Source organism: Manacus candei, unplaced genomic scaffold (genome assembly GCF_025592945.1).
Source record: "Manacus candei isolate 608988 ecotype Guabito, Panama unplaced genomic scaffold, ASM2559294v1 h1tg000048l, whole genome shotgun sequence".
Lineage (NCBI taxonomy): Eukaryota > Metazoa > Chordata > Aves > Passeriformes > Pipridae > Manacus > Manacus candei.
In genome coordinates, this window is record NW_026138096.1 from 9953815 (window position 1) to 9980481 (window position 26667).

General features: G+C 49.5%; 1 protein-coding gene across 1 annotated transcript; it reads left to right on the plus strand.

Annotated features, from left to right (window-relative positions):
* Positions 1-305: 305 nt before the first annotated feature.
* Positions 306-25655, plus strand: ATOH8 (atonal bHLH transcription factor 8). The gene is made up of 3 exons (XM_051798655.1): positions 306-854; positions 15367-15558; positions 23995-25655. Exons 1-3 carry the CDS (start codon positions 423-425, stop codon positions 23998-24000), a joined length of 630 nt encoding a protein of 209 aa, XP_051654615.1. The 5' UTR covers positions 306-422; the 3' UTR covers positions 24001-25655.
* Positions 25656-26667: the final 1012 nt, after the last annotated feature.

Consider the following 26667-nt stretch of genomic DNA (forward strand, 5'->3'; position numbering starts at 1 on the left):
TTAAAGAAGAAAGTGGGAGTGGGGTGGGAGGGAAGGGAAGGGGGGGTGGGGGGGGATGAACAAAGGAGATTGGCAGCACAGCTGTTTTGGGAAGAAAAAAAAAAAAAAAAAAGAGGCCAGCCTTCCTGTTTCTTTAAAGCCGCTCATCTGCGCGGCGGCCGGCTGCCGGCGGCGGGAGGCAAGGCTGCGGGGAGCTGCGGGCAGCTGCGGGCAGCTGCGGGCGGGCGCACGTTCGCTCGGAGAGGACGGACGGGCGGGCGAACGGACGGACAGACAGAGGGAGCCGTCCCGCCGGGGCTGCGCTGCCCGCCGCGACCGGGCGGGCTCCGATGGGCGGCAGCGGGGCGGCGGCAGCAGCGGCAGCAGCAGCACCGGGAGCAGCGCAGCGGCGGAGCGGCCGCGGCTGAGCAGCGCCCCGCGCCATGCGGAGCGCGCCGCTGGCCGAGGGCGAGCCCTGGCCGCGCCTCTGCCCCGCCGAGCTCGGGGGGCTGCGGCGGCTGCGGCGCAAGCACGGCGGCTGCAAAAGTTTCCGCGTGGAGCTCAAAGTGCTGAGCGGGAGGCGGACGGCGCTCCGCGCACCCCCCGCGCCGCCCCCCGCCGCCGCCGCCGCCCCGCAGCCCGCCTGGGAGCCGCGCAGCGCCGCGCTCGGCCCCGCCGCCGCCGCCAACAGCAGCGCCTTCCCCGCCGCCCCGCCGCCGCCGCCCGCCGCTTCCCCGCGCCCGCGGCCGGGCGAGGCGTCCGGCGTCTCGCCGGAGATCAAAGCGCTGCAGCAGACGCGGCGGCTGCTGGCCAACGCCCGGGAGAGGACCCGCGTCCACACCATCAGCGCCGCCTTCGAGGCGCTGCGGAAGCAGGTACCTGCCGCCGCCCCGGGAGCCGCCGCCCGCCTGCGGGGGGCTCCGGGCATCGCTTCGCCCACCGCACCCCCCGCGCTGTGCCGCGTGTCGGGGGCTGGTGGGTGCGCAGGGCGCGGGGGAGCGCCCGCGCTGCCGGGGGCCAGGGGAGGTGAAGGGCAGGAGCCGCCTGACAGGAGGGGAAGTCGGTTCAAAATGCCTGGAAGTACCAACCCTAGAACTGTGCTAACGCTCAAGATAAATAAATAAGGGCTTTTAATTTGCTTGCAGTTAGAAAGTTTTGGACTTTTTTTTTATTTATTTTTTTTTTCCCCCCCCGGAGAGGGAATGGTGTGGAGGGGGAAGAAATAAAACAAACCCGAGAAATCCCTCCAAGTGAGAACAGAGTGTGGAGAGAGGCACTTGGCCAAGCTGCGAGCTGGGGTGATGCTCTTGTAGCAAGAGCACGTGTACTTGCTAGTTCTCTGGCTGCGGTGAGCTGCCCCAAAGGAATCACTGGGAATTTGGGCAGCACCATGTTCTTGCTGACTTCGGTGCAGGGTGCCTGACTCCTCAGGGCGCTTGGGGTTCCTGCAGCAGCCTCTGAAACTTTCCATGTGCCCTGTCTGCCAGGGATAGCCAAGTTGAGTTGTAGTCCTTTGCCAGTTAGTTTCCCATGGGTTTTACTGTAGGGCATGTTTGAAGCGTGTGCTGTGCTGGGTTTGCCTGGTGAGAGGACTTGAAAATCCTCATGGTCGTCTGTGAAGCATAATAGACGGGTTCTCACTGTCAGGGTGGAGGTTTTGAAAGGTAAATGATGTTTTGGACTAAATTCATCTATCATCTCCCTGAGATGAGGAGAGATCCAGAGAAACCACAAGGTTCTTGCATCTTCTGCACAAGGATAAATTAGTGCTCTGGCCCCAGTACTCAGCCCCTCACTGTGTGTAGGCACTGTGTAACAGCTCACTGATAGACAAAGATGTGCTGTCACACTCTGCAAGCCCAGCTGTTCTGGCTGTTCTGCCTTTCTGGTCAACGCTGATGGGGCTATTCCAGGTGTGTGGAAAGGACGAGATGCACAGGGCTCGGAGGGCTGTGAACTGCAGATGAGTCTGATCGTGAGAGATGCTGAGCACTGCCTCTCCCAGGATGGTCCTTCCAGCCTGGTGGGAGCAGCGTGCTCTGCTCGCAGGGGGGCTCATACACCCAGGCTTTTCACTACCATCTTTCAAACATTACTAATCCAAGCTATTCCACAAGTGTACTCGCTTTGGGACTCAATGCTCTTTCCTGCTTAGCGGAGCTCTGCTTGTTCCTAACTCCATCATGCTGCCTGCAGCCCTTCTCAATGACTGCTGTGTGCTGAGTAGCTGCACCCCAAGATTTAATCCTTCCCTGTCATCTGCTTCAGCCCTGACCTCAATAGAAGCGCAGGCTGAGACTTGGGGCTGTACGTCAGGAGGGAATCACTGATGAGCATCTAAACTAAAACATTTTTGATCACCGCGCAGGGTGGGATCTGACAGCTCCTGTCATAAATCCCAGTAATCCAATGTGTGCTGGATGCTGTCCCCCAGTGCTGAGAGGCTGCCCCTTGTACATGCAGATTCCAGACTTGATATATTTTGTTTCTATAAGCTGCTTCCATATTTTGGTTGTTTGGCAACTGTCTGTAACACGCTTGGAAGTGTCAGTCTAATTCTCCGTGGACAGACATCTACACCACCAAAACCACAAGGGGAAGTAGCACTGATTTCCCAAATCACTGGCAATCTTGTTCTAGGCTGAGCCTCAAGCAGGAGTCAGGCAGGCAACAAATTAAAGCCGTGCTCTTTTGGGAAATGGGCAACTCTTGAAAAGCCTCAGATTCCTGGCCTTGGCCCTGTCTCCATGAATCATTTCAGCTGTGGACTCAGCTGGGAGTCCAAAGAGCCTGGAGAACAAGTTGCTGTCCTCTCTTCCCATGAAAGCCGGTCTCTAGGGTCAGCACGGGAACATACTGGCAGAGCTGTATTCACTCTGCAAAGAGAATGAAATCATTCTCTGGGAAATATTTGCTGCGAGGTTTTCCTAGCAATTTGCTGAGGGGTGGGCTGGCTGTCCCGACCATCATTGGATGACATTTGTATTCATTTCTTGTGGGGCTGCCAGCGGCGTGCCTGGTGCCGTACGTGACATCAGGTGACAGTCAGCTTCATTGCACTTACGCACGGCGCTGCCTTGTCACTCAAGTCATTCACAGCGGGGTCGGAGGAGAGGTTTTTGAGGAGCAGTTCGGATCAGAAGACAGTACGTTGCTCTCTGTCACATCCTGGTCAGCGGGTCGGGAAGCAGGGGCAGGGAGATGCGCTGGCAGAGGCACACGCAGCAGGGAGGCTTTCTCTTGCCTCAGGTCAGCGTCGACTTTCCACATCCCTGAAGCAATCCCTGTGCGCTGTCTGCCACAGGCCTCGGTTTGCTTCTTGTTCCTTGGTTAGTCCTCCGTCCCCTCCTTGTCATCACGTATCAGGCTCTTAAGCAGCTGGGAGGCCTTTCCTGAGGCACTGAAACTGATACCTCCCTGCAGACAGGCGGGCGAGGAGCAGGGGAGAGCGCAGCGCTTGCACGCAGCCAGCCCCCGCCCCACACTCCTTTGGGAAGGGCTCAGGTGCTGGATGTGGAGCTGCTGGAAGCAGGAGCCCTGTTCAGCCACTGGTACCCAGCACCTACACAGCTGTCATACCTTTCCCTGTCACGTTTGGATGCACAGGGCTGGAGATACCCATCCTCACTGGCATGCGTGAGATAAAACCCCATTGCTTGTAGGATCAGACCCACCACAGCCAAGCTGTAGGGAGCCTGTCCATGCCTGGTGAGGAGGAGGAAGAGGAAGTCATGCCTCTGTGCAGGACACTCTCCCTGTCTCAGCAGCCCACCCCAGGGTAGGCAACTGGCACTCAGCGTGCCGGGCAGATGGGCTGACAGCGGCGTCCCTGCACTCTGCAGCTGTGTACATATGGCACACATGTTTTGGCTTGTGTCGACTAACTCTCCAGATGGCAGGAAGGGGTGTGGGGTTTTTTTTTTTTCTTCCAGTTCTTGGTGGAGGAAGAGCCAAACACAGTTGTTTCACACAAGGGGAGGCTAATCCAGCTATGTCCCTGAGCACTTAGCTGTCCCTGGCTCGCCTCTGAGGGCAGGGCCCCCTCAGAGGTGGGAGGTAGGCGGGCAGCTGCCAGCTCTGGGAAGCTGCCTGCTGCTGTGAGACGTGTCATTGCCATTGTGTTCACCCCTTGGTGTTGCGGCCACCAGGAACAAGGTTCTCTCTCCCTCTCTCTATATTGAGCTGCTGCCTTCACCATAGGACCATAGCACTGAAGTGGGGCTGAAGAGCAGATGCTCCTGAGATAACAGCTCCTTCTCCCTGGTCTTGGCACTTGTGATCTTCAGCTACTCAGTCTGGAAAAGATTTTCCCACCTTCAGTCCCCCAAGCATCGTTTGTCCAAGTGATGATCCTTCCACTAACAGCAGACTCCTGAGGGTCACAGCATAGCTCCCCCGGAAAACACTGACCTACTGTGAAACACTTTGAGGTGGTGGAGATATTTCTGCTATCCTTGGCTGCCCTTCTGCTGCTGCCTTTCTGGTGTCCGTCCCCAGTTCTGCTTCTTCCTCGTGACTGGGCAGCTCCTCTCTGGAGCACTGGTCTGCCCTTGAATGCCCTGGCAGGTCCTGGTCAGTGGATTCCTATACTACTGCTGCAGGACCCTCCATAAGTGACATAATGGGTTGTCACTTCCATCCTTTTTCTCTCTGTCTCCCTGCCATTGTGGGTGGTCAGTGAACCCAAACATTTCTGATGAGTCACAGCGCCAAGTCCGCAAGAACCTGAGGGCATCTCCTCCTCCATGTGAAGACTCCTACCAGTCCTTGTGCTGGTGGATGTTCAGATTTGTGAAGCAGTGCAACCATTTGGAGGAGACAAGATGTGACAACAACATTGCATATCTTCAGAGCAACTGCTCTCCATGCCAAGCAATGCTGGCTCCTTTTTTTTTTTTATTGTCTGCAAATTCGCATTGGCAGCAAGAGTCTCATTCTCCAGCAAATCCCAAGTATGAAACTGGTCTATCTCAACATCTGTTGCAGCATGGACTTAGCCACCAGGTTTGCTCCTGGGGGACTTGGCTGGAAGGAGATAGTACTTTTCACCATGAGACTGCATGGGCAGCCAAGCAAACCAGCTCCCACCAGTATGTTGCACTCACAGGAGTTGGGATCGAGCTCCTCAGCTGTGCTGACAGACCCTAAGGTGGCAGCAAACTCTCCGTCGATGGACAGAGACAACCACAGCAGCCTTCCTGATCTGGAGCCTGCCTGGACTTGCACATCTGGTTTCTCTCTGGAGCACTGCTGTCCAGCTCCTCCTTGAGAAAGCAATGCATCGAGCCACAGCGAGCTGGAGTCTGCGCTGGGAGCAAATGTGTCCACAGGCATTTATTTTCCCTTGAAGTATATTGGCATTTTTCTAAATCTTTTCACCACTGCATTACCAGGACACTTTCTGCCTCAGCAGCTGACAGCCTCGCTCTCTGCACTCATGTGGGCTCTGGAGATACTTTAGAGTTTTATAGGGTTTTTTAGCTGCTGGAATGGAGGTTTTTTCCCCCCACTAGCATCCTTTCACTTTTTGCTGCCGACATGCACGTGGCTGCTGTGGTTTGTTGTTAAGTCAGTGCAGAAAAGCCCCTGCTTGCTCCTATTGGGAGCATGGTGGGACATCAGGAGCGGCAGCCTCAAGGCCACACAGGAGGAGGTTACATGGCTGTGGGGTGGCATGTGGGCAAGCTGTCTGCAGGGCTTTGAAGGACAAGCCAGGCACTAAATGGAGGCAGGACCCACGACTTGAGCAGTCAGCCACAAGCCAGAGGAGGCTGAGGCTGTTCTGGGCATGTGTCATTACGTGCTCGTCCTCTTTGTATGTCATCCCAAAAGCAGCCGTGGTTTGTCACCTCTGCAGGCGCGACACTGCATGTGACCAGTGTCTCTGGCGTGTCCTTTCTGTGTGGTGAGGAGGCTGAGAGCTTTCCTCCATCACCTGCTGACATCTCCCTTCCCTATTTCCAGTGATTCATCCCTCTGTGATCCCACAAGCAGGAAACCCCAAGATGCTTTAAAACCCAGCTCCTGAAGACAAACCACCCATTGAGCTCTCTGGGGGTGACAGCTGGGTGGGAAGAGATGGTTAGAGAGGTGCTGCTGGACTTCAGGAGAGCTGGAACATCTTCCAGACATCATGTACAACACCACTGCCGTGTGCTGTCATTGAACAGCACAGTGTTAACCGGAGTGTCTCAGTGGTTACAGCCGGTCCCGAGTGACGCTGATGGATATTTAGAGCCCAGTTGGGGCAGAGTGGGGTGGCACTGTGGTTTAACAGCTAAAGAAGATGAAAAAATACTGGCCTGAAGCAACAAAAGAGGACAGAAAATAAGGGAGAAACCAGACAAAAGGACAAAAATCTTGAAAACAATGCCTGTGTGTCACCAAGAACAGGGCTTTTCTGCTCTCTTGGCTGCTGTCTGACTGATTTTATCTTTTGTTACAAATCCCGCTCCCGTCGGGAGATATTTGCTCTGCCTGCTGCAGCCACCCTAAGTTAACCTTTATGTTTTCTTATGGCTCCTGCTGAAATTGGAGGAAAGAGTCTGCTTTTCTCTGTCAAGCTTTGAATCCAGCCTCTGCTCCCTGCCTTAATCCACTCTCAAATTCCTCTCCGGACTGCAGTGGGGAGATGGGACACTTTACAGTACCGTGCAGCAGAGCCCCCCAGGCTCTTTGTTCCCATCCTGCATCTCTTTTGGTCCCTGCCGTGTGCATTCCCAAAGCGATATATCCCATCCTGGTCCCGGTTTGCACTGTCCCCTGTGCCATGCAGGGATGCAAGCAGAGGGAGGGTTATGCTCCTTGCAGCTGCTCATAGCAGCTCCTGGGTCTAAGCAGCGATAGCAAAGGAGTGGAAAACCCCGTGGTGTCCAGCAGTGGGTGGTGACTGAAGAGTCACCAAGGCCAAGCTGAGGCTGTGGCAATGCCATTATCTCTGGTAGAGCTTGGTTTCCTATTTACCAGGGGAATCGGATTCATTGGACCTTAAAGATGGAGATGGCCATTACAAAACTGTCACCCAAAAAAGTGTTTCCCCACTATAGTGCTTGAGGGTAGCCCCTTACAGAGGAGATTTTCTGTGCCTTGTGGCCCTGGGATTTCTCCTGTGATACCCAGTGGTCCTCTGTGTAGTTACTCTTTTGGGCAGTGGTTCAAAGAGCCTGCAGTAAGGTAAGAGCTTTGCTGCAGCCCAGCATTTTGATATTTTTCATACTGAGAGTGTTTGTTGTATGCCCTGGGGATGTGCAGGAGGCACTGGGGTTGCAAAATGGGGATAATGTAGGAGGACTGTCCAAAATGGAGTGGAGCCAGGCCTGGGGCAGCATTAACCAGACTGCCATTTGGAAGAGATTCCCGGGGTGAACTCACCCAGCGCCACACCTAGGTTTTGTTTGGAGGAAGCCAATTCATTCGCTCCAAGGAGTGAACTCATGTTTTTGCAATGTGAGCGATGGGGGAGCCAGGAGCTGGGAGGGAACCGGGAGCTGGGTTATTTGGCAGCGTGCACCCACCCAAGAGGCAAAGGCACCTCGTTCAGGACTAGTGCTCCTGCCTGAGCGATGCTGCTTTTGTTCTCCTTGGCATTTTTCAGCTGGGTTTGGGCCCTGGGTAGGCACTTTTCTCCCTGTGGTGGGACAGGGATGGGGCTTCCTTTCAAACTGCTATGATTGCTGTGCTAGGAGGGGGCTGCCCCTTCCCCATCACCGCAGTCTGGTGGCAGAGAAACAAAAGCCTCCCTCACCCATGGTATGGAATAGCTGCCCATTGCTGGCTGGAATAGAGCTCTGTGGAGCATCTGACACCGTGACACCCACAGATGGTCAAGGGAGGTGATTCTTCCCCTCTACTCTGCCTTGGTGAGACCCCACCTGCTGTGCTGCTTCCAGCTCTGGGGCCCTCAGCACAGGAAAGGCATGGACCTGTTGGAGTGAGTCCAGAGGAGGTCACAAAGATGATCGGAGGGATGGCTGAGAAAGTTGGGGTTGTCCAACCTGGAGAAGAGAAGGTTCTGGGAGACTTTTTCAGCCTCTCCCACCCCTTGCCCTTAAAGAGGGTCTATAAGACAGATGGGGACAAACTGTTTAGTAGACCCTGTTGCTCTAGGCCAAGGGGTAATGATTTTAAACTAAAAGAGAGTAGATTTAGACTAGATATAAGGAAGAAAGTTTTTACAATGAGGCTGATGAAACAGTTGCACAGATTGCCCGGAGAGGTGGTAGATACCCCATTCCTGGAAACATTCAAGGTCAGGCTGGACAGGGCTTTGAAGAACCTGATCTAGTTGAAGATGGCCCTGCTCACTGCAGGGGGATTGTATTAGCTTACCTTTAAAGGTCCTTTGCAAACACAAACTATTTTATGACTCTTATGGGGCCCTTCTCCAAAGCACTCCCCTGAGAACCATGCCATATATCCACAAAACAGAATGTGTCCTTGCTTGTTCCAACCCACACCGTGCTGCCCCAAAGGTCTAGTTCAGTGTAATGAGCACCAGTGGCATGGAGGAGACATTGCTGGAAGCTGGCTGCTGCTGTGCTGTGGGCAGGAGGAGGGGTATTTGGGAACCAGGTCTGAAGGGGTCTGGCAGGACCGTGAAAGGACATCCTGGGAATGCTTGCAGGCTTTTCCATCATACATTCATTCATTCATGGCTAGGCTTTGCGAACAAAGATTTGGGAAGGGCTCTACCCACGTTTGTTGCAAGCGCGTTGTCCATCATACAACTGTACATTAAATCATCATCGTCCTGCCTGGGATGTTAGAAGGACTCAGGGCATGTAGCTGTTGAGAGCAAGGTAAGGAAGCCAAGTTCCTTGCTGGTGAATCTGAACACACCAACCAGACCATAAAATAATGAGTCCTGTGAGAAGCAGGAGGACCCATATGTGTTCACTTTACCACAAAATTGGGTGACAAGAAAAAGGGTGACTCTGAACCCTTCCCAAACACACTCCACAATGTAATACATCTTGAAAACAGGCAAGGCCTTCATCTTCTGGGTGAGGCCTTCAGCTTTTTAAAGCTCTTACTCATAGAAGTAGAATGATTTGAGTTGGACGGGACCTTAAAGATCATCGTGTTCCAGCCCTCTGCCATGGGCAGGGACACCTTCCACTAGACCAGGTTGCTCAGACTCCCATCCAATCTGGCCTTGGACACTTTGCAGGGATGAGGCACCCACACATCTGCAGTAGCACTGCAGACATCAGCCCTGGAGATACTTCAGGATCATAAAAGAGAGGCCTCCCCCATGCTCAGGACCGACAAGCAGGGAACACTGGCAGTCCTGCTGCCCCAACCTGCCACCATTCCCCCAAGGTGTCTTAACTCTAGGAAACATCTGACTCACCCCAGGGTGGAAAGAGGGATGTACAAAAGCCAGAACTATTAAGTACTGGACATTTGTATGAACCCTCTGGAAATATTTTTGGCAGGAGACGCAGCACAAACAATGAGACAGCGCCACTGGGCTGCGTGTTCGGATGCAGGGGAGAGGCAGCCAAATGCTTTCCTGGGGGAGGGGAGGGAGGGGGGCCTGATGTGTTTTAACTCCCAGCATAAAAATAAACCAGATCAGTTAGCAGACAGGTAGGTTCAGCAGCTTCTTATGGCATGTTGAGGAACTAGCTGTCAGGGCAGCTTAGCCATCGCAAACATGGGAGCCACCCTGTCTTCCCTGCTGTGCCCAGGGGGCCCAATTCTGTCCTGCATGACCTTTGTGTGGAGGGGATCTGTGCACGTCTGTGCTGCTAAGTCACGATTCAAGCACAATACCAGAGAGGTCTGGACCCCCAGCACTCGACACTCTTCTTTAGTCCAGCATCTTTATGCAGTGTAAAAGCAGACTTGGTTTTACAGATGTTATCTGGGCAGGTCCAGAGCATGTTTACAGAAATCGTATCGTGTTGATAAGGACAGAGCTGCCTGGCAGAAGGCTCAATGATGTGAACTTGCTTAATGCTCCTGAAGTCCATGGGATGCTCATGGTTGTTCCTCACAGACCCACCACGGTGAACATACCCTTCACCCTCATGTTTCAGGGGTACCCTCATCTGTTTCTCCAGTTGTTCCCCAACCTCATCCCGCACTCTCCTCTCCTGTGCCCTGGGTCAGAATCAGCTCCCAGCCCATTTTTTCAGTGGGTGACAGCGACCCTTTGGGGAGCTGCAGCAGATCCCTGCCTCTCTGGAGAGGGCTGGCTGCAGGCCGAGCACTGCTCCGGTCAAGTGCACAGCAGACTTCCCACGGACTTCAAAGGGAGCATCCTTGGTTTTCCAAGGGCGCTGCCTCTGAATCTCAGACGTCAAGGATGGAAGAGACCTGTTAGGTCACATCCCGTTCTATCTTCCTGCCAAAGAAGGGCTCTTCTGCACAGGAATATGTCTCAGGAGCATTCCTCTTGCCTTGCTTCAACTCCTGCCAGCCTCAGGGTCACTGATAAGACCCAGGAGACTCTGCAGAGCCCTTTGCAGACGCAACTAAGAAACATGCTCTGAGTGAAGCTCTGGTTCCTGCTGGTCCCAGCCCGCTCCATGCTGATCTCCCAAAGCCCAGGATGGTGCCAGTATCCTTTCTAGCCTTTCTGCCTTTCTAGAAGACAACTGCATTCCTTCGAATCAGTGTGAAATTTCAGTTGCAGTTCCTTCCTAATTCCTTTTAATCACTGCAAATATTGCAGGCAAGAGGGTGAGCTGTGCTGCTGCTCGGGAGAGATCAGTGAGGTCAGATAAGGGAAATATTTTCATTAACTGCACAGGAACTTGAGCTCTGCCCTGGTTCCCCCTGTCTCTGAATGGACCTGCTCAGCTACCATCTTTGCAGCTGTCCCACCAAAGCTCCAAAATCTGTTCAGTTCAGGCATGAGGAACAAGAAGGTGACAGAAGGAAGGGCTTGGTGCTTGCCAGGAGTGTGACAGATACCTGCTTGCGTTACCACCTGCCCAAGATCTGTGTAGTGGAGACTCCATGGAAGCTGGGAGGGTTACAGCTGCAAGGCCACACCAGCGTCAGGTGTTTTCCCATTTCTAAGACACTCTCTCTGTTTTAAGTTGGATTTTGAAAATTTCTTGGCATCCAGGTGTGTCCAATCTGTGCAAATCTGTCCCCTCCTTCCTGCTGACTTTGTGTTAAAGAAGAGATAATGCCAAAGTCACACACACACACACACACTTGGGGAAGCTTTGACTCTGGATCTGAACTAAGTGGCTCATTCCTCTCTTAATTTCCCATGTTTAATTCAAAAGGAAACATTAAAATGGCAGGAGCTGAGCCAAGACAGGGAGGGTTCCTATAAAACAGTTTTTCTAACGCTGTTACCATGGCAAAAAACCTCTTATCTTTTAATGTTGGTGCCCCGCACCCATCGCAGCAGTATCTGAGCTGCTCAAGGTGAACCTCTTCCCGTGGACGTATGGGGCAGCTCCAACTTGGACTCTGCTGCAGTGGTGTGGGAAAAATGTTGTGTAATCCCAGTTGAGGGTTTTGTCAGCTGTGTTAGCGCTGAGATCCTCCTTGCCATTTGTAGCAAACATATCCTACAAAAAAAAACCAGATTGGATTTTATTTTGTTTCTTTTTTCTTTTTTTTTTGAAAAAAAAACCCCAAAACACAAAAGAAAGAGCAAAACAGATGAGGAAAAAAGACATTAGTCTGCCTTCTTGTGTTGTAACTGGACAGTGTCTGTGCATCAGCCTCAAGGATTTCGTGGTTCTATTTTACTTCCACTCAATTTAAGTTCCTTCTTGCTCTAATTCTGAAATTACTCCCACATTGCACTGAATCCTTCTATTTTAGTTTCCATCTTGCTTTGTTCTTTCCTGATGCTGTTTGATCTGGGCGCTCTGCTGTTCTTGTTACATTGGCGTTGAAAGACTTGGGTGTTTCTGCTGCTCAAAGCTCTTGCTTTCAAAATAACAGCTCATTGCATCTGGGGACCAGGTACTATGGTCTGAAGGCAAGTACCACTGGTGGGTGCATAATGCTGGCAAAGAAGTAAAGGCAGGGATTGAGAGAGAGGTTTTGTCAGACCAAAAGGGGATCTCTGTGCCACCAGACTCCAGCCATTTCCAGCTACCCCTCTGATTCCCTCTGGAGCAATGGGAACAACACTTAGCCTTGATTTTTCCTTGACTGGCAGTTTTGCAGAGGGGCTTACAGGGTGTGTCTCGAATCCCATGGCACACACGGTGCCGATTCCAACAGAAGAGGCATGGAAGTGGCTCCATCCCTTTTGGGTTGGTGTTACCAGCAGAGAAGTCTCTGCTCTGTGCAGCTGAGGTCATTGCAGCAGTGACGCAGGTATAGGACACATAGATTCTCTGCAATGCCCCTGCCCGTTGCAGGGGCGAGTTTGGACTAGGTGACCTTGAAAGGTCCCTCCCAACCCAAGCTATTCTATGATTCCATGTCTTCACAGTAGTAGATGGTGTGTATGGCACCACACTACAAGACATTGGGATGCTGGAGCGTGTCCAGAGAAGGACAACAGAGCTGGGGAAGGGTCTGGAGCACAAGTCTGATGAGAAGCAGCTGAGGGAGCTGGGGTTGTTTAACCTGGACAAAAGGAGGCTCAGGGGAGACCTTATTGCTCTCCACAACTACCTGAAAGAAGGTTGTAGCCAAGTGGAGGTGATTCTCTTCTCCCCAGTAACAAGTGATAGGACAAGAGGAAATGGCCTCGAATTGTTCCAGGGGAGGTTTAGATTGGAGATTAGAAAAATTTCTTCACTGAAAGGGTATTCAAGCATTGGGACAGGCTGCCCAGGGAAGTGGTGGAGTCACCATCCCTGGAAGTGTTCCGAAAACATGTAGATGTGCTTAGGGACACAGTTTAGTGATGGGCTTGGCCATACTGGGTTAATGGTTGGACTCAGTGTTCTTAGAGGTCTTTTCCAACCTAAATGACTTTATGCATCATGCAATACAAATGACCCAAAGGATCATAAGCACTAAAATTCATTTGCTCATGGGAAAAAGGGCCAGTTCCTGCAGGGAGGGATGTCCCGAGTAGACAAACCAGGGCCTGACTCTGTGCTTAACTCTGCTTTCAACAGGGAGTTGGGCTGGAGACCTGAAAGGTCCCACCACCTGAAATTGTGACTGTGCAAGCTGTGCTGAACCTTATGACTCAGAGTGATTGGGTAATAACATGGTACATGAAATAAATACAGTACAGATAAAGTGAAGTGATGCATACAGGAAAAACCATACCAGAGTCCACACGTGAAATGACAGACCCTGAGCTGGCCATTATCTCAGAGAAGGGAGACCTCAGGGTTTCTGTATATGGTTCAATGGAAGTCTCAAGTCAGTGTCTGGTAGCACTAACAAATCACGTCAGGAGTTGGTAAAAAAAGAAATATTTAACAGAACATTTAAAGGAATATTTAACATAAACATCTGTTAGATAAATGCACCCACAACATGAATACTTCGTGTTGTTCTGATCCTCTCAGCTCCAGAGGGACTAGGAAAGGTTCAGGGAAGAGCAGCAAGGGTCATCAGAGATACAGGATGGCTTCCATACAACTGTCTGCTAAGGAGGATTGATCTTTTCCTTCTGGAAAAGAGGGTGAAGAGACGATGGAGGACTGAAAACGTGTCACAGAGGACGTGAATAAAAATCTGTTGTCCTCTTTTCTAATACAGGAACTAGAGAACCTCAAGGGAAGACAGTAGGAGCTAAGTTCAAAACAAGCAAAAGGAGGAAAAATTTATATAGATCAAGGAGAAAACTTTGCAAAAGGATGTTGTGGCTGCTCAAAATCGACAAGAGTTCAGCTTATCGGGCCAAATTAATGGAGAGAAGAGATCTATCATGGGCTACTAAATACAGGGATGGCACATCTATATGAGGTTGTGGAGGTGACAGTAGTTGGAGCCTGGGCTGTTCTGCTCCTCCTCTGGAATCTGCGTATGGTCACTGTGGGGTTTGTGGAAGGGGTGAACCCATCTTACTTTCTGTAAAGTCAGGGACATCACTCCAGGAATGATCCCATGCTTGTGTCCCTGTGGAGAAAAGAGAGGCTGAGGCATGAGCATGGCAAGAAGCATTAAAAAAATCTCCAACCCTGAGTGTGACACTCCAGAGGGATGAGGAGGATGGAGACTGGTACGGAGGCAGATGGCTGGTGGACATTGAGGCATTCCCGTGATTGATGTAGTATGAAAACTTAGACTCATGAGTGGTCAGACAACCTGAGAGGCCAGGATGGATTTCAGATAAATGCCCGACTCCAGTTTCCTGTAGGCAATAGTCTCTTGTGCATGAAGGGCTGAATTACTTTTAGCAATTTTGCAAACTAGAAAATGGGGTCCCAAGTCTATCACATTTAGGTTAGCTCTTCTGAGTGATTTAATAGATTCTCTGCAATGCCCCTGCCCAGTTCAGGGGGGAGTTTGGACTAGGTGACCTTGAAAGGTCCCTCCCAACCCAAGCTATTCCATGATTCCATGTATTTTCAGGGGTATCAGTAGTAGATAGTGTGTATGGCATTGCACTACAAGACATTAAGGTGCTGGAGCGTGTCCAGAGAAGGACAACAGAGTTGGGGAAGGGTCTGGGTGTTAAACACATAACATGTTAAAGTTACGTGCCCAAAATTGAGTGAAGTTTTTTGCTGGATCGCGATGGAAAAGCAATCCACCCATTCTGCAGCAGGAACCATACACTGTTCGGTTATTTAGACACTTACTGTTTAGTTTGAATTGTTTGAATGTTTCACATTGCATTAGAAATCCTTAAGGGTGAAGGAAATAAATTGCATAAGATACATCCAGGGCCCTGAACCAGGCTCTGGTTTGGTCTGTTTTGGGGGTGAGGTACCGTGATGGGATGTTTAAGCTGGTAGGAATTGCTGCCTCCAGGTCTTGCTCCTCAGCAACATCATGTTTTTGCATGGGCTGGAAGCCACAATCGATGCTGCTTGAGCACAAAAAACACCAGGTTGTGATATAGTTGCTCATACTTCCTTATTGCCTTATTCTGCAAGACCTGTGATGACATGGGAGCTACTTGTGGGGAGTGAGTAATTCAAGGCAAGTTACTGGGTGGCATGGGGGCTGCAGATTTCTGAGAGAAACAGGGCCTCCAAGAACTGAACAGCAGGCAGACATCCCAGGCTGTATCCTGCCATCACATTTTAAGCAGAACTGCCCTGCTGAAATCAAGAGGCTTCGTGCTGCTTTCATCCCCATGGAGATCAGCGGGGGAGTTCTTCTTAAAAACCTGTTGGGACCATATGGCATTTTTATCGCTAGAGTTTCTATTTATGTTAAAAACTGCTAAGAAAATAACTTCCAGTTGTTTTGCCATGCTTCAAGCAAGATATTTTGTTTATATGGCCTAATTTTTAATTATTTCTTTTTCCCTGTTACCCTTTCTAGGTTCCCTGCTATTCTTATGGTCAAAAGTTGTCCAAACTGGCCATCTTGAGAATAGCCTGTAACTATATCCTTTCCCTGGCCAGACTAGCAGACCTGGATTACAGCGCTGACCACAGTAACATGAGCTTCTCTGAATGCGTGGAGCAGTGCACTAGGACCTTACAAGCAGAAGGAAGATCTAAAAAAAGGAAGGTATGTTACAGCCTCCCCCCCTCGCCCCCTAAATAACAGTAAAAGTTACAAAAGGGAGAAAAAAAAGCCAAAAAAAAAAAAAAATATCCAAAGCGGTTTCCTTCCTTTCCCAACCTCGTGAAATTTTCCTGATTTTTTTTTTTTTTTTTTTATCCCTTGCCTTTCTCTCTTGCTTTTTCTCCTCCATCTGTCTGATCTTGTAATAACCACATTCCTTCCTAATCAAAAGCTTTTCTCTCCTCCCAGTCCTCTGCGCCGGGCTCTTCCCCTCGTTAGTCGCCTATCTTGTGTTTCAACACGAGCGTGATCCTATTAAGAGTCATCTTGGGACTGTTACTTGTTAAACCAAACCAACCTTGAGTCGCCTTTTGGAGCCCATAAAACACGGTCGCCCGCCTGTGTTTTCTGTTTTGTTTAATCTAACACTTATCTCTGAGAAAAATCACCCGACAACAAAAAAAAAGGTAGCTAATGGAGACATTGTATGTATAAACACATTAGTAAGATGTATGACCTGAAGGACATGTGGGTATCTTGAGGAAACAACGTTAAATCTAATTACGCCTTGCATTCCTTTAGGTTACTTAACACTGAACCAATTAGGTGAAATCATCATCAAGCGGCGGGAGGAGGAAACGGAGCGTTCTGCCAGTTTTCCTCTCAGAGAGTGACATGGGTGAATTAAAGGAGTGATTGATGTCTTTGTTCAGGCTTTTATGACAAAAAGAGTTTTGTAAACTTGAATTGAACTTCCCCCTGCTTTCTGGGCTTGCTTGTCAGGCGGGATAATAAATCAGCGGGATTTTAATGGATGAATGGGCAGCTAAGCCGGGGAGCAGGCTCCTTCCCCGGTGTCGTTAAGATCTGCCTGTGATCCGGGCAGGTTTCCTCACTTTTCCTCCTCTTTAGCCCGACAAATCATCCTGCAGCAATTCAGTTTATAAATAAACACAATAGCACACTCCCTTGTCGCTTCCTCTCACTGTCACGGGCTGTATTTATGCCCCCGGAGCAGCAGTGCCAGGCAGAGACACAGCACCACTCACCCACAGCCACAGCACTGCCTGGAGCTGGGAGATGTGGGGGGAGCTCCGGGGCACAGCCTGAAATTGTGGTTTCATTGTGAGGTCTGTAGTGCCACAGGCAGTGGTGTCCCAGGAACACTGATGTGATGCCACCAATCCCAGGGCAAGGTGAGAGTTGGTTCTTGGGTCTCCAGCCAAGTTGAGATGGGGGAGAACATTTCTGGGGCTTGGGCAGATGGCTAGTTGGGGCTTGGGTCCCCTCTCCAAGTTACGATGGGGGAGAAAAAGGGGATGAGCATCCTTTTTGAGGCTTTAGCAGATCACTAGTTAGGTTTTGGGTCTCCTCCCAAGGCTAAAACAGGGAAAAAGAAGAGGATGAGCATCCTTCATGATGAGCTTCAGCACATTTCTGGGCTGGTATTCAGCCTTTGGGTGCCCAATGGGCTGAGACACATTGTCTTGGCTTATGTAAACCAGTGCAAGCTTAAAGACAGAAAACATGGAGCCAGATTTTAAATGGCTCCAAATCCCAGGGTGTTCACATCTGAGGCTTAGGGCTGGGCCCATCCTTAATTAAAAAAATAAATTAAGAATTAAAGTTCTTCTATTTATGGCATTTGTTCTCTAAAATTCTCTCCAGAGCAGATGCATGGAGAAAAGCCCTCAGCCCATTGAGAGTGCGTGAACAGTGAAATTCTCACGCGGCATCAGCAACAGGCCATCGCCAACCCGCTGAAACAGTGTCAGCAGGAGAAAATCTGCCTTTTCTCCACGTTCTTGAAGGCCACACACCCTAACCCTTCTCCCAAAGCCCTGTCTGAAAAGAAAGCCAGGCTTTGTACGTGAGGCAGGGTCTTAATGCCAGCTCTACCTTACTTTTCTCGCTGGAAATTCCAGCAAATGCATTTCTGCTGTTTTGGAAAGTCCGAGTTTAGGGTAGCCCCAGAGTGTGTAGATTCTCTTGGGATGATATGGTTAATTTTATTTCCAGCAGTATTTGCTCAGGTGATGGCAAGAGCACATTCAGATGAGGATGAAGCAAAAACCAGCAGGTACCACTAAATAACTCTGATAATTCCCAGTAGATAGGAGTGGAAATGCAAAGCCTGGGTTGGGAGGACTCGTCTTGCTATCTCCCATTCTCCTTGAGCCAAGCAAATTAATGGCATCATGAGCACAAGGGAGGAAAGGACTGCTGTCAGAGGGAAATTACAGATCCGGGATGGCTGTGCAGGGACAATCCAAGCTCTGGATGTCAGGTGGTGTGAAGGGATGTCTCTACTGGGGGGTCTCATGCAGGCAGCTGTATGAGGATACAATGGCTTGGCCCAAAAACACCACACCCTCATTAATGTTGAAATCGACACGTTTTTGTAAGCTCTGTGTGTTTTTAATCAGGTCTCTGAAACCACTGCTCACTGAGCGGTTCCTCTGAATTATCGACTTTGGGGTGGTTGTTATTTTGTTGTTGTTGGGGTTTTTTTAAGTTTCCTTTTATATTCTCTCTTTAAAAAAATTATAGCAAGCCTGAGCACAGACCTCTGCTCCCTGAGCTCCGCGGTTGGGTCCACAACACCCTTATCTCCTGTCATCTCCATTTTATTGTGTCTCTGCCTCTCTCACTCGCTCTCTCAGCTCTCTGGTTGCGATGTGCTGTGGCACCGTGAGCTTTTCACACAAAAAAAGTAGCCGGTTGGAGTTTGTTTTGGCAGGCAGGGACTCCAGATGTTGCGTTTGCTGGATTGTACGTTGCCTCTTGCTTTGGTTCTGAGGGCGAATTAGCCGGTGTCCCTAACGTTAGGCTGTTGTTCAGACTTTGCTGTTGCAATAGGAAATTTACTGAGTAATTTTCTCCCCCCTCTCCTTTCTACTCCATTTTTTTAATTAGAAAGGTTGGCTTTAGCCTTTCAAACTTGACTAGAAAAACAAAAATCCCCTTTTCAGTCCTAACTGCAGTTATAAGGTGATTTTAGTTGTTGCAATTGAGACTTGACTGAGGGTGTTTGGTGATGGGAGATCTCATTTATAAGCAACAAAGGAGGCTTCAAATGCCTTTTTCTTAAAAAAAAGAAAAAAAAAGCTGCCTGTGGTGTGAGGGGGCGAATTCTGATGATAGTTTTCATTTTTTCAAGCTGCCTCTTGCTCAGTTTTAGAGTGATCTGGAGTAAGCCTTGCCCTTCACCATGCACCCAAGTCACACCACATTGGAGGTTTGTGTTGCAACATCCTCAGCAGAGCCCCAAGTCCTGCTGGGGCCACACTGATATCCTAGGAAAAGGGAGGGAGCTGCCTTCAGCTCCATCCAGGAGCATCCTCCAGAAAGGGGTTGGATCAGAAAGGGGGGTCCAAGTTTCCTTATCCCTGATGTACATGGTTTCTGCACAGATCCCGAGGTCGTCTGAAAACCTCACATGGATTCTGTAATGTTTGGGGTCCAGCTTGCTGCTCGTACAGTCTCTTTCCTCCTGCAGGAAGGCAGTGTTACAGCTCAGGGTCGGGTTAGGGCTGTAGGGTGCATGGCCAGGGGCTCTCCCTGGAGACTGGGGTTTGTGGGGGTGCAGAGCTGTGCATTGCAGCCCCCTGGGCCCCCCAGCCCCACAGGATCTGGCCCCAAGGCTATGGGGCAGATCTTACTCCCCCAGCAGGCAGCCCTTCGGTCTACCCGGGGCAGGATCCGACCGCCAGTAAATACCCTGTACGGCACACCCAGCACTGAAAAACCCCAAGCGCCCATCACAAGGTTCATTTTCTCTCCCTTCCCCTCCCCTCTTTGCTCTTGATTAGCCCCCGTGCTAGGCAGCAACATCGCCGCGGCCCTGGGAGCTCAGCCGGAGCAGGGAGGGATGGGTGAGGGATTTTTTTTTCGCTTCATCCTCCCCCCGTCCCGGCTCTTCTGGCAGTCGCAGACTCCAGATGTTCGGAGCGCGAGCTGGGAAGTCCTGCTGGCGCCACTTGGGGCAGAGGGCAGGGGAAAGGCACGCGAGCTGGAACCCGGAGTACTCAGTCACTGCAGGACTTGGCGCATTCCCCAGCTCGCTGCTGGCACATTCCCCAGCTCTCTCCTGGCCATCTGTTCCAAAAAAACACTTTCAGAACCTCATCATCACTCAGGATACAACACTGCGAGCAGCTGTTAGCGAGGCAGAAGGGGAAAAAAAAAAAAAAGAAACACACACACACACACATAAAAAAAAAAAACCAAAACCATGCGAAAGGTCTCTTTGTGAGAGAGGAAACTGGGTTATGAATAACAGGCGAGCAGTTGGAGCTCAATAAAAGTTTTGGGCTGGAATTTAGTTTCTTGTTTTTGTGCCTGCGTGTGTGGATGAGCACAGATGCAAGGAATTAAAAATTAAAAATACACTTTATAGATATATATATACACACACACACATATATATGAAGATATATATATATCTTTTCCCAGATAATTAAATTATTTAGAATCGTATGTGGAATGAAAAGCCTCTCTGTTTGTTGCAATATGCTGCACTAAAAGGGCTGACATTATGCATGCAATTATTGCATTACATAAAATAGTTATTGTGGTGGTGTGCCGTGCCTTGATGCCACCTTATTGCTACTTTCATAAAAGCAGAGATTCCGTTGTAGGTAACACTTCTTTCCACTGAAAAAAATTGACAGGAAGGCGTTCTGCGAGCGTTTTTACTTGCAGGAGTGAATGAGTAAAGGGTTTATATTATGAAAGAGAAATGGTAGTGTCAGGCTTGATTTGTATGGCACTGAAACCATTTTCTTGGAGCATATTTTTTTGATAACACTGTATCATGACTCGTGATTTATTTAGACAGAGCCCTTAGATAAAGCCACAGCTCCCACCCCCTGGATGATCCTGGCTGCCGGGGCTTGCTGTTATTGATCATCTGATATTGATTATCAGGACCATTCAGAGCCAGCACAGTAAAACCCTGATGATCTGCGTGGCATTTCTTCCTCGCGGCTCCCCGTCCTATGTGCACAGGGGGGGTCTCATGATGAGGTTCGACCTCCCTTTCCCTGCAGTTTGACTTAGCAGAGGTTCCTCTTTAAAAATAGCTTCATTTCCCTGCTAGGACTTGCCGGCGAGAGCGGGCAGCCAGCCAGTCTGCTTCCCCACGGCCGCCAGCTCCGCGGGCTCCGGGGAGGAGCTGGACCAAAGGAGAGCAGCCACCCGCCCCGAGCCGTCTGTCCATCTGCCGCGGGACAGCAGGATGGCAGCATCCCTGGGGGCACGGGGAGGTCCTGGATCTGCCCGGTCATGAGTTACTCCTGCCCCATGCTGGTTGGAGGATTACACACCCAGGGACCCGCTTAAAAACAAGGTGTTGAGGGGGTAGTGAGATTCATTTGCTTGTTCCTTGGATTTTATATGTCCCTGCAACCGAAAATAGCAGTTGCAGGTGGGGCGCGGGTGTTAAGGCTCGTGATAAGTTCACCCAAGGATGGACAGGGAGGCAGCAGCAGCTGTGTGGATCCCCAGAGGCACTGCACACCCTGGGGGGGGCTGAGCATCAGTACCCCAAAGAGCAGGGCTGAAAGCTTTTCCTTGCAAAAGGATGTGAGGTGGGACTTCCCTGTTGCATGACAGCACCCCAAAAGCCCCTTTGCTTTAAGGGGTATTGGAGTAGCCATGTCACAGCACACAAAGACTGGGGCCAGGGATTTGCTCCCATGGTGGGAGCAGAGTCCCAGCATAGGGTCCATTCCCTTTAAAGCAAGGGTGTTGCCAAGAATAGGGTAAGATCCACCCCACAGATATTGGGTAACTACAGCAAAAGGAAAATGTGAGTAGAGGAGACAGGAGAAACCCTGGAACAAAGGCTGACTCAATTCCAGAACTGCTTTGATTTATAGAGATTGAAATGCTCTGGGATGCTGCAAACTCACCAAGGTCATTGGGCCAGTTGTCAAATTCAAGAGCCACGGGAGTTCCGATATTATTAGTTTAAAGCAGACCCAGGCTAATAAATCTGTCTTCAGAGCTCCTGGCTGGAGTGGAAAGGGGTGGAGGGGGAAAGAACGGAGCCCATTCCCACCAAACATAACCCATGGCCAGCACTGGGCAGTGCCTGGCAACAAACGAGTGAGGTGTGCTGAGCATCTCCATCGCGTTGCAGAGGGATCTCTCTGTTCCCCTTCGCATTTCCTTCCCCTCAAAGGTACAACAAGACAACCCTTACCTGCCCTTGGCTGGTTTGTGCATATTCCCTCTTGCCCCCCAGAGACCTCACAGAGGAGAGCTGCCACTGAGACTTCTCTTCCTAAAACCATCCTGCTTCCCAAAACCCACCAGTGCTTTTGATCAGCACCCTGAGCAGGAGGGTAGGGTCTCTCCCAGCAAATGCAGGAGGTTTTAACTGCAATCCCAGGTCCTGTTTGTTCAGGACTTTAAAGGGCACCAGAGGCCTGTGACTCTGGTGGCTTTGGCTTAGGACAAGAGGCTGCTACTGCTGGGTAATTCGTTCCTACAGTAGAAAAGGTTTTGCTTGCTAAGACTGCTGTTCTAGGCGGGAACAGGGGGGGGATTGGTCTCTCTACTGTCTTTCAATATTAATGAGAGTTGTCATTGCTTCCCTCCTTTTTCTTCTTTTACATTTTCTTTCCATGTGGGATAAATTAAACAACTGACTTTTCTATTACACATTATTAATATATATTATTTATTGTTGGAAAATAATTTTAGGAGGTTCCCAGCAGAAACATTTGCAATACACAAAGCTCTTTGTCATCCTCCCACCCAAACCTCATTTATTCAAAATCCCAAATACCAATTAAGGCCTTGAATTAGGGCAATAGTTTCTACATCTTCTGCTCTGAGAAGCACTCAGGTAGGGTCATCCAGTCTGCAGAGACACCTCATAATTGGAATAATGAGCTCTGTTTTCAGATTTGGCACATGCCAGATATGAAGAGCTCATGATTGCTTATGTAGGAGAACAACTGCTGCGGGCTGGAACCGATGGAGTGACTTTATCCAAGGACTCTGTTATTCCTGGGATGTGCTGGGATGCATCTCCATCCAGAAAGATGCAGAGTCTCCTCCAGCAGAGCCTCCTCCACCATATCCAGGTGTGCTGACCCCAACTCCAGGAGTTCTGGGGTCCAGCAGACACCAGCATTTATTGCGTGGAGGATGACGTGGGTACTTTCAGTGAAATGCTCTTATCAAGGGAAACCCTGATGGTCCTGGGCAATCCTGTACTTCCCAGGGTCTGCACTTGGCAGGAGGGGGTGGCAAGGTGGATTTTGGGTTCCCCTGCACCTTAACCTGGTGTGGAGGCTCAGCTGTGATAGTTGATCTCACAGCAGCTGCCCTAATGATAGTCATAAAATAAATCAAATACCAGTATGCTACTAATATTTTGTACCTTACTGTTACAATATCTAGTGAAGGAAAAAGAGAGGCAGTACAGAAGCAAAACAGATTGAGGAAAAAAATGTTTTCCAGGCCAACCTTTAAGGAGTTTAACTTTTTAAGACTGTCAGAAAGATGGCTGATCTCCAGGAAATTAGTGACCATGTCCAAAGGAAGGGCTCTTAAATGCATTGGCAAAAAGCAAAAAACAGTGGTTGCACTTGGTAAATGGGGTCTCATTTCCAAGTTTCTAATTCCTAAGTTACTTAAATGAGGATTTGGGAGCCCACGCGATGAAGGCAGTTTGGACAACACAGATGTGATCTCATGAAATCCTCAGGCCCTGAGGATTTTCCTCTTGTTTTGAACTATGCTAACAATTGTTTGTGGGAAATTCACAGTGCTTATTTTAATGTGAAAGGGGGTTTAGATGAGGTTTTCCTTGTCTGAAGCTGCTGTGGTTTGAAGTTGAGCATTTTCCAATGGACCTGGCCATAATATCCTGTAGCCCAGTTCAATTACCCAAGTACATCTGCCATGACAGTGACTCGCAGGGGATACACAGGCTCATGGGACAGGTTGCAGTCCCACAGGCAGAGCAGCCATGTACACAGAAAAGTATATACAACAGCTACAATACAGAAATAAAGCCCATTTCCTGCACAAACCCAGCTTGTTGCTTTCTGAGATCAGCTTCTGAAACTGAAAACAGACCAAAAGGCTCCAGGTCTTTTCAAAAACAGGTGTTTGTCTCACTTCTAATTTAGTTTTTTACATCAGAAGTTAAAGCCAACACCTAATTACTGTGTTATTTTTCCTCCCAAAACCTTCCGCATCCCCTCTGTCTGCTGATCCCTCTCCTTTATGCAATCTCTGGCCACCACTGTGGCACCTACAGATGGTTCCTCTGTGAGCCCAGCTCTTAAAAAATCACAGATCCATGGCCAACAGTCCCCAAGGATGCCACAGTGTGCGTCAGCAACAGTTGTCCATGCACAAGGAGCCGACAGGATACCATGTGTTCCCTCTTCTGATGGTGCATCTTTCTCTTTCCAGGAGTAATAACCAGGAAAGGAGGATTCAGACGAGCTTCCAGCCAGAGTTACATCTGGTCTTGGCAGAGGTTGCACGATCCAGATGAAGACTGCAAGCAGCTTTTTTGCAGAAACCCCTTTTGGAGATGATGATTGGCCAAGGAACTCTCTTAATCTCTGGAACAGAAAGGAAAAAAGGAAAAGAAAAGAAAAAACAAAGGACAGGGATGCTTCTTATTGTTGTTAAGCCAGCCACCTTTTAGTATGTGCAATTTATTTAGCACTTTTCCCTTTGCTTAACTGGGAAATGTTACCCTCTCAGCTCATGTGTACAGTAATTTTTTGTTGTTGTTGTTGTTGCTGCTGTCGTGCCAAAGATTTGATGGAGCTTCTGCACTGTGTCTGATTTTTGCCTTAATGTTAAATCTTTGAGCCAAAGAAAAGTCAGAGGTGCCATTCAGATCCCGGCGAGCAGGCCAGCCAGCTGTCGGTGACAAAGCCCAATTTCTGAACCCTTCTATGAGTTGCCTCTTATTTCTTCTGCCTGCACGTCCCTGCCTGCAGCCCTGGAGCCAGCATTTGGTGTGGGCAAGAGCTGGGACAACACCAAACCATGCTTTGGCGTTCAGGTTTGCTTCTTCCTTTGAGCTACTCTGTAGTTCTGCCTTTCGGGCAATTTCCTGACGTTCCTGCCTGTGCGACACATCCACAGGGTAGAAACACTGACACGAAGTGAGAGCTGAAACAGGAGCTATGAATTTATTTTTTTTAATAAAGGAGTAAAGTTATAAACAAGCAAAAGCAAAGTGCCATGTAAAGCAAAGGAAAAAAAAAGAAATCATAAGGAAGTTCAGCTAGGCAGAACAAAATGCAGCAAAACGATTCAGACAGTGTTTCAGGTTTGTGAAGTCGTTTTTTTCTGTGGGGTTTTTCAAGTGATCAGAAACCCGTGTAATGCAAAAGCATTTGAATCCTATACTGTACCTTTCACTTCAAATTGAAGTAAAAAGAAAAAAAGAAAAGATGGAGAAACATTTGCTTGGAGTAAGCAGACTTTATGGGTAATGCAGTTTGTATGCAAGACATCTGCTAATGATGGGGGGACAGAGCTCTGTGTTCAAGGGGAAAAAAAATATGGGTTTCCAAACCAAGAAGATTAACATGTTTTGTTTCCCACTCAGGGGGAAATGTTATTTGTGAGGCCAGATTCACATCCTGGCTACATCAGCGTGAATCAGGTTCCTGGGTGTCTGACTTATTCCAGTGTGGATCTGGCTGGGCATCACTCGGCACTGGGGCGGGCAAGGGGCTGGGGTGGGCAAGAATCATTGGGCAGGGGAGGGAATAGTCTCTGTTTGACTGACATGAATATACAAAACTTGAACTCCTCAGTGCTTGCCTGTTTGTTTCCCAAGCTGAGCAATTGGCAGGTGAGGACCGAGCTGGGGAGCTGCTATGCAAAACCTGAGCTCACCAGAGCAGGGTCTGGGTCTGGTGTGCCACACTGCTCACTGCCAAGTCCCCTGGCTCCTGGTGAGCTCAAGATATCTTCTACCTGATTTCTGGGACACAGGGAACAGCTGTATCCAAGCTCCCTCCCAGGAGCTCATTATACTGCTTACCCCTCCACTCTCACCGCTGGTCATTATTAGCAGCCCAATAAAAGACATTTTTAGATTGTCATTTGTATTTCTTTATTAAAGCACCGTTTTTAACCATGTCTTTCATTATATACATTAAAGCCAGCTTTTTAGCTTATCATGGGGAGAGGGGTTGAGCTCGTGGACCACAGGAAACACTCCTGGGCTGTTTCACCCATGTCAAAGGGTTGGGTTTAAAGTGCAAGTGTTTTCAAAAACCAGCAAGAAACTGGACCTCATGCCTTTGGCCAAACCAGAGAAAACAGAGAAAGAGGACTGGAAGGCAGTGGAAGAAACAACCTCAAAAGATGGCCTAAAGGAGGAACTGCAGGTTTTCTGTGGGCCAGGGCCATGCTGCAGTTGTCCCATCTGGGTTTTGAGCAAGATCAATGGGGACAACCCCAAGTTGTCCTGGTATGCACAGGCCAAGGAAACCCTGTGGGCATTTTTTTCTTTGAGCAGAATGAAACATTCACCAAGCATTTTTATTTTGAGAAACACCATCATATTTTAGTTATGGAATTCTGCAGTGGCTCTCAGTTTAAGAGAGTTAATAATTATCAGTAAGGCAAGGTCTGCAGGGAGAGTCAGCGATACAATACTGCTGATATGCCCTTTTTTCCCTTTCCTATGCCTGTTATAGATAAGGAATTTGCTGCAAATACATAAACACAAGCTGGGCAGCATCATCAGGTTGCGACTGGGGCTTTAGGTCATGCAGTATTCTTTGTCCCTCCGATTAGGAAACATTAACCCTTGGGATCAAGTTGCTCATTTACAAATTCCCAGATTCACTTCCCTAAAAAATTCCCTGCTATTCCCACCCTCCAGTAAATGCTGGCAGAAAGATAGTCCCTAAAAGTTAAAAAAAATAAATCGGTTTGCCTGACTTAAGTGAGCAAGACTCTGCAAGAGGCTGCGTGGATACTTTCGTATCGCAGCAGGAGGTCAGACGAGGCAAGAGGAGCAGCAGTGCCGCCCCAACTGCCCCGTGCATCCCAGCCCGGCTCCAGCAACCAACTCTGGCAACAACAAGGAGGATAAATGTTTACCAA

What these genes read in the sequence shown, in the direction of transcription:
- ATOH8 (XM_051798655.1), top strand. Translation starts at nt 423, where the DNA reads ATGCGGAGCGCGCCGCTGGCCGAGGGCGAGCCCTGGCCGCGCCTCTGC. An exon ending in TCGAGGCGCTGCGGAAGCAG is followed by an intron (nt 855 to 15,366) that starts GTACCTGCCGCC and finishes TACCCTTTCTAG; the next exon opens with GTTCCCTGCTATTCTTATGG.